The sequence below is a fragment of the Pezoporus wallicus genome, unplaced genomic scaffold, assembly GCF_028554395.1.
Source record: "Pezoporus wallicus isolate ANWC-B61680 ecotype Strahan unplaced genomic scaffold, APGP_CSIRO_Pwel_v1 contig_6464, whole genome shotgun sequence".
NCBI lineage: Eukaryota > Metazoa > Chordata > Aves > Psittaciformes > Psittacidae > Pezoporus > Pezoporus wallicus.
Window position 1 is genome coordinate 6,339,268 of NW_026642130.1, and position 14,422 is coordinate 6,353,689.

At 44.4% G+C, this 14,422-nt stretch overlaps 1 protein-coding gene across 3 annotated transcripts; it reads left to right on the forward strand.

The window, feature by feature from the left end:
• Window positions 1-5,112: 5,112 nt before the first annotated feature.
• LOC130609052 (WD repeat and coiled-coil-containing protein) lies at window positions 5,113-13,544 on the forward strand. Of its 3 annotated transcripts, XM_057427617.1 has the most exons (4): window positions 5,113-5,162; window positions 7,540-9,415; window positions 10,938-11,055; window positions 13,114-13,544. In XM_057427617.1, the coding sequence occupies exons 2-4, from the start codon at window positions 7,559-7,561 to the stop codon at window positions 13,383-13,385; spliced, it is 2,247 nt and encodes a 748-aa protein (XP_057283600.1). In that variant the 5' UTR covers window positions 5,113-5,162; window positions 7,540-7,558; the 3' UTR covers window positions 13,386-13,544. The 3 variants fall into 3 exon arrangements, with proteins under 3 accessions (XP_057283600.1, XP_057283601.1, XP_057283599.1); XM_057427616.1 differs by lacking the exon at window positions 5,113-5,162 and having other exon boundaries at window positions 7,376-9,415; XM_057427618.1 differs by lacking the exons at window positions 5,113-5,162; window positions 10,938-11,055 and having other exon boundaries at window positions 7,371-9,415; window positions 13,114-13,321.
• Window positions 13,545-14,422: the final 878 nt, after the last annotated feature.

Here is a 14,422-nt window from a genome sequence, read left to right on the forward strand (position 1 = left end):
ATTTCTACAGTTTCAGCTTTTTAAACGCTTTTCCTTGTATAATTTTGTTGCCCCGCTTTCTACGTCATATCTCTCTCCTAAGGGGTTTTGCATCATTTAAATCCCTGAAGTAACAGAAGCATCATATATATCAGCAGTAAACAGCTTGAAATGTTGGGGGGGCAGAAAGAAAACAAGAGATGTTTATTTGCATTACAGCTACTGTGAAATAACCATTGTGGCTATGCACATCATAGCTAATGTGGCTGTTCTACAACATGAACTAACCAGCCTGTGGTTACGTAAATAAGGTATACATTGTTGGGCACAGAAATAAGCACTCAGGTGTAATACTCATAGAATCACAGACTGGTTTGGGTTGGAAAGGACCTTCAAGATCACCCAGTTTCAAACCCCTGCAATGGGCAAGGACACCTTCCACTAGGCCAGGTTGCTCCAAGCCATGTCCAACCTGGCCTCGAACACTGCCAGGGATGGGGCAGCCACAGCTTCTCTGGGCAACCTGTGCCAGTGCCTCAGCACCCTCACAGTGAAGAACTTCTTCCTAAGATCTAATTTAAATTTACCCTCCTACACACCATCCTGGCATGCTGGTAGACTGAGAGAATTCTATTTCAATCAAGACATTATACAACTGACCATATTCTACTGACTGGCAAACAAATACAAGTTTTGGTGATATTTTTTGTTCATTTGTATAACTCACTGAGCATTTATACATGTAAGAGAATTTACATGATGAAAATAAAAGTCCTTAAAAACACCTGTATAAGGATAGGAAACAAAAATAAACATTTAGTAATAAAATATCTTCTGAGGCATTCTCAAATTGTGTATCTTCAGTTGATAAAACAATTTTTAAATGTTTTATTTCCATACATTACTATGGATAGTAAATTTCTGTGTATATGAAAACAGAAAAATGTGAAATCATTCACGTTAAACAAGATTCTTTGTGAGATTCAGGAGCAGGATCATGCTCAGCGATTTGTTCCTGTGCAGTAAAGCCCCCTGGTGTCTCTCTTTCACAGTACAAACACTTCACAGCAGCCTCACTGCCGTAACACGTTCCAGAAATTTTTCTCATTGCCTGGGCAGCAATTGCAAACCACATTGCCATCAATCCAAACAAGTCACAGGGCAGATCATTAGGAGGTGGATTTTTGGGTCACTTATTTGTTATCCATAGGGAGAACAAGATTGAAAGCACAGGCTCTGTCTTACCGTCTGCGATGCGCAGGACCAAGCACCTTCTGCACCAACAGCTGATGTAAGAGACAGTGTTAGTGTTCAGGCACATGAAACCCTGTAGAGGGAAGGGAGTGGAACGGGAGAACAGCCCTTACCAACCCACGAGGTGTGACACAGGCAAGGGAGAGCAGGAATTCCTAGTGCTGTGCCATTCTCGTAACTGTGTGCGTACTTCCCAGAGCTAAAAAGTGCAAATACAATGACCATCATCACCATCTCTTAGGCAGGGCTCATCCCTGCTCACCTCTCTCTGAGGCACGATATACTAAGGCCCTAACCCTGACAGTGTGGTAAGATATATTGTGAATATAGAGTAGATTTCTACGGGAAATTTTTCAATTTCCTCTTCCATTCTGGGCTAATTTGGGATTGTTCTTTCTATGGTTGCACCGTGTCTGTTGTTAATGACAGAGGAAAAGGAAAATAGAGCACAGAAATCAAAACACATGTTTGATCATTTTCTGGTAAATCCTCATACACCAGAGAGTGTGTATTTATGGAGCAACGCAGAAATGCTGGCATTTGGGTCCACTGCTCGTCTTTCTAAACTAAAAATGTAACCTTGGAAATCCACTCATTAACTCAAATCTAGTTTTCATTTATTTACATAATGCAACTCACAGCATCAAGTGCCTGAAGCTGGCATAAAGATGTACTGTAATTTCAAATATATGAACGTTCAAACAAATCCTATTCTTGCCCTCTAGCCATCCCTGTCCCTTTTCTACGGCCACTTCATAGAAACATAGAGTCACAGAATGATTTGGGTTGGAAAGGACTTTAAAGATCATCGAGTTCCAACTCCCTGCCATGGGCAGGGAGATCTCCTACTAGACTAGGTTGCTCAAATCCTTGTCCAGCCTGGCCTTGAACACTGCCAGGGATCAGGCGGCCACAGCTTCTCTGGGCAACCTGTGCCTCATCAGCCTCACAGTGAAGAATTTCTTCCTAATATCTAATGTAAATCTCCCCTCTGCCAGTTTAAAGCCATTCCCCCTTGTCCTGTGAACTACATGCCTATGTAAAAAGTCCCCTTCAGATTTCTTGTCAGCCCCTTTAGGTGCTGGAAGCTGCTTTAAGGTCTTCCGGAGCCTTCTCTTCTCTAGGCTGAACCACCCCAACTCTCTCAACCTGTTGTCATTGCAGAGGCGCTTCAGCGCTTTGTGGCCTCCTCTGGACTCGCTCCAACAGTTCCACGTCCTCCCTAGAGCTGGATGCAGTACTGCAGGTGGCATCTCATGAGAGCAGAGGGGCAGGATCACCTCTTTCGACCTGCTGGTCACGCTCCTTTTGATGCAGCCCAGGACACGGTTGGCTTTCTGGGCTGCAAGTGTACACTGAAGCCAGCTCATGTTAAGTTTCTCATGGACCAACACCCCCAGTTCCTTCTCTGCAGGGCTGCTCTGAATCCAGTCTCCTCCCAGTCTGTATTTGTGCTTGGGATTCCCCTGCCCCTGGTGCAGGACCTTATACTTGGCCTTGTTGCACTTCATGATGTTTGCACTGGCCCACCTCTCGACCTGTCCAGGTCCGTCTGGATGTTATCCCTTTCCTCCATCGTGTCAACCACACCACACAGCTTGGTGTTGTCAGCAACTTGCTGAGGGTGCACTCAATCCCACTGTCCATGTCACTGACATGTTCACTTCTTTGTTGAACAAGCTTCCAAAGGAACCTGGAAACTAATGCCAGGAATTTCTCTTCCACAAACCCTTGCCAGTAAAACCACATAAAAGACTGTATTTTTTGAGAGAAACAGCTCATGGAATTTTACTTTGTATCCTATCATACATAGATATCCACCTATAGTGCATCACAGGCCATTGAATTTAATCTAAAATCCATTTATTGAGTTCAGAAATTTTTCTGGGACAGAGGCAAACTCTGCATTTAAATAATATGTCCCTGAAAGTCACCAAGTTGCAAGTGGAAGATACACACAGAGGATTTGCTCTATTGGTAGCTTGTTCCGGGTATCAGTCAAACTCACAGCTGTGTCTTACATGTGTCAATCCATCCACGGCTCCTGTTAAACCTCCCTTCACTCATGTAAAGAACTCTTCAGCTCTGATGTTTTCCTCTCTAAAGGCACTCATGCAGTATACCCAAGTCACCCCCTAGTGTTCTTTCAGTAACTTTGAACTATTTACATATTTGACCTTGTAACCATTTCAAGCATTTTTTTCACACCTTTGGCACCTGTTTAAGGCATCTTTTCCAGTCAAAAGTATGGGTTTCAAGAGCTGGATAATCAGACTGTTCTACAGTACTACGTAGTGACAAATTGGCACGGTCTTACCATATAGTTAACTTTAAAGTGGCCTCAGAGACTTACAGGAGGTTAAGCCCGATGCAATAAATCAGGGCCACAGAAGACGATTCTGTGATTCTAAGATGCACTGGAGTAGCTCTGTAATATATTTATAAGCTGCCTTCAGCCAAGGAGGAAAAAAACACCAAACCCAAACAACAAAACAAACAAAACCACAACAGAAAACAGATGACCAAACAAATAGAACCATTGAATGGTTTGGGTTGGAAAAGACCTTAAAGCTCATCCAGTTCCAAGCCCCCTGCCATGGGCAGGGACACCTTTCACTAGACCAGGTTGCTCCAACCCCTACGTCCAACCTGGCCTTGAACACTGCCAGGGATGGGGCAGCCACAGCTTCTCTTCACAGCCTGTGCCAACACCTCAGCACCCTCACAATAAAGAGCTTCCTAATACCTAATCTAAATCTCCCCTTTCAGTTTAAAACCATTCCCCCTTGTCCCATCCCTACATGCCCTTGTAAAACGTCCCTTTCCAGATTTCTTGCAGGCACATATTCCATTTTGCATCTTTATCTTTCGCAGAAGGACCCAAGTAACTGTTGACACTTCCAGGCTATGCGCCCAGGCCACGGCCACGTCTGCCGACCCGCAGGAGCCACCTATGCTATACCCTCCTGCCGCAAGGGGCTGAATCGACCCCTGGTAACCAGACCAGGCCAGTCACCGTGCTGGTGTCCAGACACCCCTCCCGCGATGGGGTACTCCTCTCGGCGGGGCAGGGTACCGTGGGCTAGACGTGTCACACGGCCCGGGACCACCGGCACCACCGCTACAGCCCCCTGGAGCAGCCGCCGGCCGCACGCGACCCGCCAGGCAGTGGCGGGTGAGGGGAGACAGGTGACGGGATATGCGTCACCGCGCCGCCCCACTGCCTCCCGGGAGTTGTAGTTCTAGCGCCCGCCTCCCGGGGGTACCGCCCGCTGGGCCACAGCGCTCTGCGTGCCCGCTAGAGCGCGGCCACGTGGGTGGGGGCCGGCCCGGCAGGCGGGGCAGGTTACTGCTGGAGAAGGGCGGGCGCTGCTGTCCGCAGCGGGGCTCCGGGGCACGGCCGCGGGTACCGCCCAGCCGGAGCTGCGCTGAGCCGCCGGGTGCGCGGGGTTGGCGGCCGCGGCGGGGAGGAAGCGGAGCGGGCGGGCTGCTGTGGGAAAGGGGGGTATCAGTGCAGGCGGGCCCGCGCAGGGAGCGGCGAGGCGGACGGCTGGGTTTGGATCCTCTCTGCGCCCGGTGCCCCTCCAGAAGAGCCCCACAACGTCTCCCCGGTGCTCGCCAGAGGCGCTTGGGCAGGTACCTCCGTGGAGCTCGGCCTCCGCCGGGGCGCGGTACGAGGGCGTGAGGTGAGGCCCGGGCAGGTGCGGAGGGACCGTGAGGAGGGAGGTGGCTGGGGCGGGCCTCACCGGTGGCAGCACGACTTGAGGTGCCGGTGTGGAAGTGGTGGAGGGCTAGTAGTTTGGGCACTGGCCAGTGGGCATCTTGCTGCTTTTGCTTTTCCAGGTGGACTGGGGAGAGCACAGAATGGCTGGTGTATCACAGGAGGCTTAGAACCGTGGAGTATCTTATGAGGCACGGTATCATCTCCCGTAAGTGTTGCCCAGCAGCGTGCATGTGTTCACTAAAGAGTGAACAGCCAGTGTTTTGATTTCCTGCAAGTGGTGGTTGCTGAACAGGGTTGGGATCAGTCACACTGGAGTTTATAGGAGAGCCGGGTAGCTGGTGAAGTTAATTGTAAAGTATGTTGGATGCTGTCTTAGCAAGAGCAAGATCCAGTGTACTTGAAATTACCCCCGACAGATGTTTACTTAACTGGCTCTTACAGATAGTAAAATTCATGGAGTGCCTTCTTCCGTCCTCCAAGGTAACCTGCTTCAGTGCTTAGCTATCACTTATAGTTAGAATTTTTCCTTAATAGCTGACCCAAATCTCCTTTGTTGAAACTAAGCTGATTATTATCTCTCACTATCCAGAGCAGACCTGGAGAACAAGGGGGTCAGTGTTCTCTTGTCAGCAGACTGGTGGGTATTTGCAAGCTTCCACTCACATTCTCCTCCAAACTGAGTGAACTTGCTTCTTGTGTTTCTCTGGTCCCTGAGCTCTGTTAAGCATCTCCATCATGCTTGGACTATTAAACTCAGAACTAGGCACAGGATTCCAGTGAAGATACTGTTACCTCTGTGGAAGTGGGGCCAATATCTCCCTTGAGTATGGCATCCCTATTAAAAACATTCCAGAATGATACTCTCTTATTTGGCAACATTTTCACATAAGTGAAACATTCAGTATGTGATCCAAATTGATTTGTAAGCCAGATTCTTTTTGCTATACTGCTATCTGGGGAGTTATTACTCAGGAGATATCAAGGCTCTGGGTTTTTTCTTTGCTAAGTATACCATTTTGCACTTGTTATGAGTTTGAGAAGAAGCTGTTTTGATTATCATTACATGACTTTTTCTGTCTAATTTTAGTCTCTGAAATCTTTCCCAATCTTCTTCCTCCAAGTTTGGGATCACCCACAAATAGTTAAAAATACCAAGTAGTGCCAGGCCCTGCACGTTGTGATAAGCTTTTCCAGTTCGACTTTCTCAAACACTCTCTTCTTCTTTGTCATATTTCTTACTAAAGCTGCAACTTGTGCTGTGGTTTGCAGCTGAGTCAAATCCTATGGAGAATCTTAAGTGACAAAACCATCAGTTCCTTTGAATTGGCTTCTGTGCACAGAGCAGGGATTGCTCACAGCTAAAAACTAGAAATATGTGTGAAATCCTGAACTTTTCTGAAGTTTTGGTGTTTTGCATGTGGTTTCTGGATGTCTCTGGTTCCAGGTTACAGAGAATAATTATTGCTGGCAGCTTCCCATTCTCCTTTTTGAAGCTATTATGTAGAAAAGACTAATCGGGCAAATCACGTAGTCCATCTTTCAAAAAGAGTGGAATGAAATTTTTCTGTGGTTTCATTTCCTTCCTATGAACCAGTAATTTCTACTTGCAGGACAATATGAAAATAAGTACTCTTAAAGCAATATCCAAATTATGAAAATGTTTACAGAATTACTGCAGATACTATATATATATATATATATATATAAGGCATTTAAAAGTGTCTGTATAGTTTTGTATGGATATGTGGGTATGTGGAAATACCAGGCTGCAGGCACAATCAGCTGCTTACTGCTTTCATCCCTTCTACCCGACAAACAGTAGTGAGCTATAAAGTGGTTTGTGAGCTTTGACAGAAAGGTGCTTAGGAAAAGGGAAAAAAAGGGATAATCACTGCATTGGAGGATGTTAAAGACTGAGAGACATTCGTATGCTGTCATAGTACGGCTGGTGCTGGAGGTAGATGGGTCTGTCCCTCTCCTGTGTTATAAGTTATTTTAAATTCTTTTCTCATTCATTTCCTAAGAAAAACCATGCTTTGATCCTAACTTTCTTCAAAACTGCATTTGCTTTTGTAGAGAGCTTTCTGGAATAAGGATACAGGTGCCTTGTTCTCACCCACTGTAATACAGGATCAGATTTGTAGATAATGCATTAATCCTTGGTTGTACTTGTAAGGGATTACATTATCTGAGCATAAGACAGCCCATGAAGCTGAGAGTGAGAGCTGATATTTTGAGACTTTTTAATGCTGATGTCATTCAGAAATACTGAGAAGCAGCGCCCTGTTGATGTGAATAGAAGGACTGGTCTTGTGGTGGAAATGCAGGAGACTGAGCCTGTGTCAACAGCAGAGGGTTTTCCTTAGAATTATGTTTCATTGTAGAAACATCATAAACAAAAAAAAACCTTGGGGATTCAGCACAGGTGAACATTATGTGTGTATTGACTTTACTGGAAGGAGGAGCCCAGCACTGGTAGGGTCACAATCTAAATGCTCATATAGGTACTGGCCTCTGTCCTCTACAGAAAAATTTATCCCTACAAAATAAATTTGTTTTTCTTTATATTCTGATTTATTCAGATGTCTCACATGAAAAATCATGGAGCTGGGAAAGGCAAAGCTTCTGAGAACTGGCCTTAATGCCTTATATCAAGCAATTCACCCTGTGCATGGCATTGCCTGGACAGATGGGAAACAGGTGATACTGACTGCTTTACACCTTCATAAAGGAGACCCAGAATTTGGTGACTCGAGTGTTGTCGGTCAGTTTGAACACGTCCATGGACTCTACTGGGGCCCATGTCCCCCTGACGCCCCAGCTCTGCTTGCTGTGCAACACAAAAAGCATATCACCATTTGGCAGCTCTGTTTTAATGCTACAGAAAGAAATAAGCTCTTGGTATCTCAGATATGTGACATCAGTGAGCCGTTCCCAGTGCTCCCCCAGGGCTGTGTGTGGCATCCCAAGAAGGAGATCCTGGCTGTGCTAACTACACAGGATGCTTCTGTCCTACACTCTGTTCACCTCAACAGCTCCAGAGTTAATGCAGATATTAAAGGCAGTGGCCTCATCCACTGCGCTTGTTGGACAAAGGAAGGCAATCGCTTAGTGGTGGGAGTAGGCAGTGCCCTTCATTCTTACATTTGGGATGATGCTCAGAAAACACTGAGTGCTTGTTCTTTTTGCCCAATCTTTGATGTGGGAGGCTACGTCTGCGCTGTGGAAGCTACTCTGAATTTCCAAGTTGCTGTTGCTACTGAACTTCCTCTGGACAAGATCTGTGGCTTAAATGCTGGTGTGGCATTTGAAGTTCCAGCCAGCATTGAAACAGAGTCTTTCCCCTCGCAGTCCAGCTTATGTGGTGAGGAAGAGTATTCCATGGATGGGGGGAAGAAGTCGCTGGACTCAGAGAAGCCCCTGTCTGTTGTTGCATCCCCTGTGGATCTAACTCACATACTTTCTAGCAAGCAGGGCACTGATTCCAGTCCTCTTCTGCATCTGCGGCCTAAGGACTACCTAACGGGAAGTGGCCAGGATTCTTCACATCTCATCTTGGTGACATTTGAAAGAAAGGTTACCTCTACCAAAAAAGTTAGCGTCCCAGGCATTCTGGTTCCTGATATAATGGCTTTTGACCCCAAAACTCAAATTGTATCAGTTGCCTCCAATACTTGTAATGTTATTTTAGTCTATTCACTGACTTCATCCAGTTTACCCAATATTCAACAAATTCAGCTAGAGAAAAATGAAAAACCAAAGGGGCTGTGCTTCTTGACCAATAAATTGTTACTAATACTGGTTGGAAAACAAAGATTCACTGACCCTGCATTTCTTCCCTCTTCAAGATCAGACAAATATATGATACGACTGATGATTAAGGAACTAATATTTGAAATGGGTCCTTCAACATCAGCATCAGTTAATGGGAGCTCCAGTTTGAACCTTTCCAACATACAGCATGATCTCTCTAGAGACATACACCCTCTCAGCCGTGGACTCTTGATGCCAGATCGTGCTGCCATTCGGTCCCCTACCAGCAAAAGGAAACTCATTGAAGAAATTAAGAGTCCTGTTTATGAACAGAGTTTGTCGAACATGAGTGACCTGAAAGATAAGATTTCCATGAGTTGTTCTCCAGCAGTTGAGTGTCTTGACGCTGAACCAGTTAATCGAGCAGCAGCACTGTCTGCCACATCCCTGGCATCCTCTGTCAAGCCAACATCTCCAAAAAGACAGGCAGATGCAGCTTTCAAAGTACCCAATTCTTACAAGAATAACTTATTATGTGAAAAGGAAGCAAGTTACTTTTCAAAAAATGTAGAAAAACTGTCTGGTAACTTCACAGAATTACAGCATCATCTCTGTGAATTAACTGAGCTGCTAAAATCTGGGAAGAGAAATCTTCCAATATACCCATCTTCTCAGGAACCGTCTTTTATTAACATCACCTGCCAGGTAATTTTAATATTGGAAGCCTTAATGATAAAAAAATCTGTTTATGGATGTCTGTTCTTTCTACAGATTTAAAATATGAACTCCTGTCAGACTGTGTGCAGAGAGGATGACATCCTATGAATGTTTAGTCTGTGCAAATCAGTATCTATGAATGATTTCAGTGCATGCAGGTGAATCCAACAGGAGTCTTATTCAGCCTGTTCAGCATGGAGAAGACTCCAGGGAGACCTGAAGGGAAGCTTCCAGTACCTAAAGGGGCCAGCAAGATATCTGGAGAGGGACTTTTTACAAAAGCATGTTAGGGATAGGACGAGGGGAAATGGCTTTAGGCCGAAAGAGGGGAGATTTAGATTAGATGTTGGGAAGAAACTGTTCTCTGTGAGGGTGCTGAGGTGCTGGCACAGGGTGCCCAGAGAAGCTGTGGCTGCCCATCCCTGGCAGTGTTCAAGGCCAGGTTGGATGGGGCTTTGGGCAACCTGGTCTAGTGGAAGGTGTCCCTGCCCATGGCAGAGGGGTTGGAACTGGATGATCTTTAAGGTCCCTTCCAATCCAAACCATTCTGTGATTCCATGATGACTGTTCTTTCCTGGGCAGCCAATTCTGTTAATTTTAGAAAGAAGCTGAACTAACACAGGTAATGGGGACATTTTTCTTGCCAGAAAGAAACGTTGTTCAAGTCGCGTAGCTCAAATTAAAATTCCGGTCTGAAAAACTAAGAGATCAGTGTCTACCAGAGTGCCTGCTGTTATCACTGGGTATTATCACACAGTTCTGGGTTGTGCCACAGCATAGGAACAGTAATCTGAGCAGACAGCAGGCACCACATGCCCTCCTTGTTTGTGGATGGGTCTGTCCACAGCATGGAAGAGGAGTCAGAATTTACTCCATGTGTTTTTGTCATGACCTGGAGGCATTATCAAAGCTTCCCTGGGAACTGATATGGTTGTGTGGATTTTATCCAACATGGAGCTTATAGTTCTGGTAACAACTGCTCTGTGGCAGGTTTTAAAAAGGCTTTGCTCTGCCCTGTGGTGGGTGTGCTTTGAAGACACTTCTTGATTTTAAGGCTTGGGGCAGTGATGGTTAGAGGTGAGGCAGAGAAGCCCTTCTGATTTGTCAGTCTGTTCCTCATCCCAAACATTCATGGGCAGGAGTTCTCACGTCTTCTGAAGCTGTGGATCAGGGAGGTGGGAGGATGGAAAACCTGCAGCTTTACAGACTGCCCAGGAAAATGTCCCTCACAGATGGTGGGAAGCTCATGGTTTCTTCAGCAGCAGTGTAGGATTTCCTATCCGTTGTTCTGACACATGCTGAGTTAGCACAGCTACTTGTTACCATCACTCACAGATTGTCATTTTGAGAGCTGAGGTATTGGAGCATAAATCTTGCACATGGATCTGAATCGATGTAGCACTTGCCTTTCTGTAAATGCTGCAGTTGAAGGGATCCTGTTTTGATTAATGCTGTTTTGCTGTCTCTGCTTAAATATGCATCATGGTATCTAATGATTCTTTCTTTACAGAAGCAGCTGTCCAGAAGTGATTCAGATGAAAGACGAGCTGTTATTCTTTGTGGTGGCAAACTCCATTTAAACACAGTCCAGCAGATATTTAATCTCTCTCTTGTAGAAATGCAACACGGTACGTTGTAATTATCCAATAATACAACCACTTTAAACACAGGCAACATTCTCAGGGAGAAGTAGCAATATGCATCATCCCATCTGGAAAAAAAACCCAAGGAATAAATAATGAAAGATTACTAATAAACAGTTTTCTCATTTGGTTTATAACATGAAGATTCTTCTCTGGGCTTTTACTTTTTACATCATAAAAAAATAGCCCAGTTTTACATATTGGTACTCCCTTATCAAATAGCTGTGCAGGAAAATTAATGTCGCCCAGTATTTTTATTTATGTTTTCAGCTATTCTAAATAATGAAGTCTGAGTAGTGAGGAGGTTAGAGTTGACTGGTGGCTTTGGAATACAGTTTTCTATGTTTTAATCTGTAGTTCCAGAATCTGGTCTCCTTTAAGAAATCTTGTTGTTTTTTATAAACACAAAAGTGACTCTATAACTTCTAGCAGTATGTTTCACTTCTGTTTTTGCTGTGAAGAGAACTACCTTTCTATTGCTGTCATCTCTGCTGTTCTCTGTTCATCCCATGTGTCTGGGTATCTGTCAATTCTGTCTCTTACTTCTGGCAAAGGTAGAGCATATACTTTTGGAACATGGTATCTCACTACTACAGATATTCTCTGTACTACAGATATTCCAGCTACCTGCCTTTGGTGTCTGCTGTATGCTCAAGATTACTGAGCAACTGTCCCTATGCTGTGGCATGACCCAGAACCGTGTGATACACCCAGTGATAACAGCAGGCACTCTGGTAGACACTGATCTCTTAGTTTTTCAGACCGGAATTTTAATTTGAGCTATGCGACTTGAACAACTTTTCTTTCTGGCAAGAAAAATGTCCCCATTACCTGTGTTAGTTCAGCTTCTTTCTAAAATTAACAGAATTGGCTGCCCAGGAAAGAACAGTCATCACGGAATCACAGAATGGTTTGGATTGGAAGGGACCTTAAAGATCATCCAGTTCCAACCCCTCTGCCATGGGCAGGGACACCTTCCACTAGGCCTGGTTGCCCAAAGCCCCATCCAGCCTGGCCTTGAACACTGCCAGGGATGGGGCAGCCACAGCTTCTCTGGGCACTCTCATGGTAATAAATTTCTTCCTTCTATCTAACCTAAATCTCTCCCACCATCCCCCAGTCATCCTATGACGAACCTTGCTAGATACATTTTAAAAGCAAGCAGTGTTGCCATCATTTTCTTTATTGATTTTACAAATGTTACTAGATAAATGGGCAAAGTAGGAATGGTATTTTCAATTTCCCAAATTGTACTGATTTTCAGGTTTGGTCCAAATGAGTTAGTAAGCCAAAAGATTAAGGAGTTGCATGCTTTTAAGATACAATCTTCTCATGACCTTACTTGTGACATGAATTACATAATGTAAATTTGCAAACAGCTGGAAACATTTCTCTGAATTTCTCTGAATTCCCTCACCCTCCCTGAGCTCAATTTTATTTCTTCACCAACTAATGGGTACAAGTGTGAAAATTTTCTGGTTTCTGTGACTTGGTAGAAATCAGTGTTTTGGATTCAGTAAACAATTTCAAATGGTAAAAATAATGCTAACGGTCATGTGAAGTCACACAGCCAAGGGACCAGAGACAAGGGTTTTGTACAGTGCAGGACAATATTTCTTCCTTGCATTTCTTGGAATTAAATGTATGGAAATTACATAATAGAAGCAGTTTCTAAATTGTTTTTATTATCTTCATTTGTCATTTAATAAATTTTTCCTGTTCACAGTATCTGCACAGATTAAGAAATGTGAAGTAGCTTATAAATACCTACCTAAAACAAGTCTTATGGATTCTATTCAGAATTTCATTCCTCTTCCATATTTGAAGTCTCTGTCTATTATAGTCTCATCTCCAATTGGTCAAGGAGGTATTTCACATAGTTGTCAACTGCCCTGTAGGTTTGAGATTATGCAACCTGTATCTCCACATACTTTCTTTTCCTCCATGCAGAAGCATGTTTAATTTTAGAAGTAATGTGTTTTATATCTCAAACATACCTAATTACATGAAAACTTACAAACAGACGTTTTCATGTCTTCACAGGTTCATCTTGGATTGTTCTCACCGCGGACAGCGAGGGCTTTGTTCCGCTGCTGTTTACATCCATGCAGGAGATAGTGGTGAGAGATGCCAGTGCAAAAGGCTATGGTTCCCGTTCTTCCAAAACTTTGGACATCATCAGTTCCACAGAAAGGTGCAGACCCGCTTCTTCAGAAAGTCTGGATATCACAAGTTCCTTGGAAGTCCTCATAGACTGCTCCTCCAAGGCATTAGATGACTGCAGTCCTTCAAAACAGCCCAGCAGTAAAATGTGATTTCTGACGCTGATTTTGTAATGCCTGTCTGACAATGGGAGAGTTTTGAACTTGTATAGGACTGCAGTTCTGAACAGAAGTCTGTCTCAAATCTGTTGGATTTCCATAGGGGTTTTTGTCGCAAATTATTTATTTCATTCTTGGAACCTTTTTTATACTAAGCAGTGTTTTTTTTTAATGAGCCTCTTGCAGAACAGACCAGTGATTGAAAATACACATTCTTAGAAGCTTCTGAGCTAAATTTTCCATCTTGGACTTTGATATGTTGGTGGTTTTAGATGAGAGTAAACTTCCATAATAAATCCTTGGAAAACACTGCATTGTTTTCGCTTTCTTCACTTCTGTCAAAGCCTGAAACAAGACATGTGTTATTTAGGAACAGGGCCCCCAGAAGTGCATGTGTTTTGCACCAGTGTTACTAAGGGTGTAAGCACTAGTTCAGGTGTACAGAGTTTGGAACAACATAGGATCACGTGGGATATCCCGAGCGTGTAGAAGACCCTTTTCCCTTCTGTGCTTACCGATCATGCCTCTCCTTCCTTGCTTCTCTGTGTGGATTTGGGGAAGTGACTTCACATTTGTCATCTTCTGTGGTGGTTGGAGCCCAGCTGGCGGCTGAGCTTCTGTGCGGGATAGGGAGACAATTAGAAGGGCAAAAGCAAGAACTCATGGGTTGAGATAAAGGCACTTTAATAGATAAAATAATCTGCATGTACAAGTAAACAAGAAGTTTATTCAGCATGTCCTTTTGGCAGGCAGCTGTCCAGCAGCTTGTGGGAAAGCAAGGTCCATCACGTGTAACTGTTGCTTGGCAAAACAAGTGCCATAATTCTGGATGGCCTCCCTCACAACTTTCATTACTGAGCATGATGCCATATGGGACATTCCTAGGGTCAGCTGTCCCAGCTTTGGCACCTATGAGGGTTTTGGGCACCCCCAGCCTACTCGCTGGTGGGCCAGAGCAGAACAAAGAGGAAGCCTCAGTCTTGATGCTGTGTGAGCAGTAGCCAAAACATCAGGATGTTGCCAGCCCTGCT

Excerpts from the sequence above, each read along its gene's own strand:
- LOC130609052 (XM_057427617.1), top strand. The coding sequence starts at position 7,559 with ATGGAGCTGGGAAAGGCAAAGCTTCTGAGAACTGGCCTTAATGCCTTA. Across the intron at positions 9,416-10,937 it reads TTATTAACATCACCTGCCAG|AAGCAGCTGTCCAGAAGTGA; the intron begins GTAATTTTAATA and ends CTTTCTTTACAG. Across the intron at positions 11,056-13,113 it reads TCTTGTAGAAATGCAACACG|GTTCATCTTGGATTGTTCTC; the intron begins GTACGTTGTAAT and ends ATGTCTTCACAG.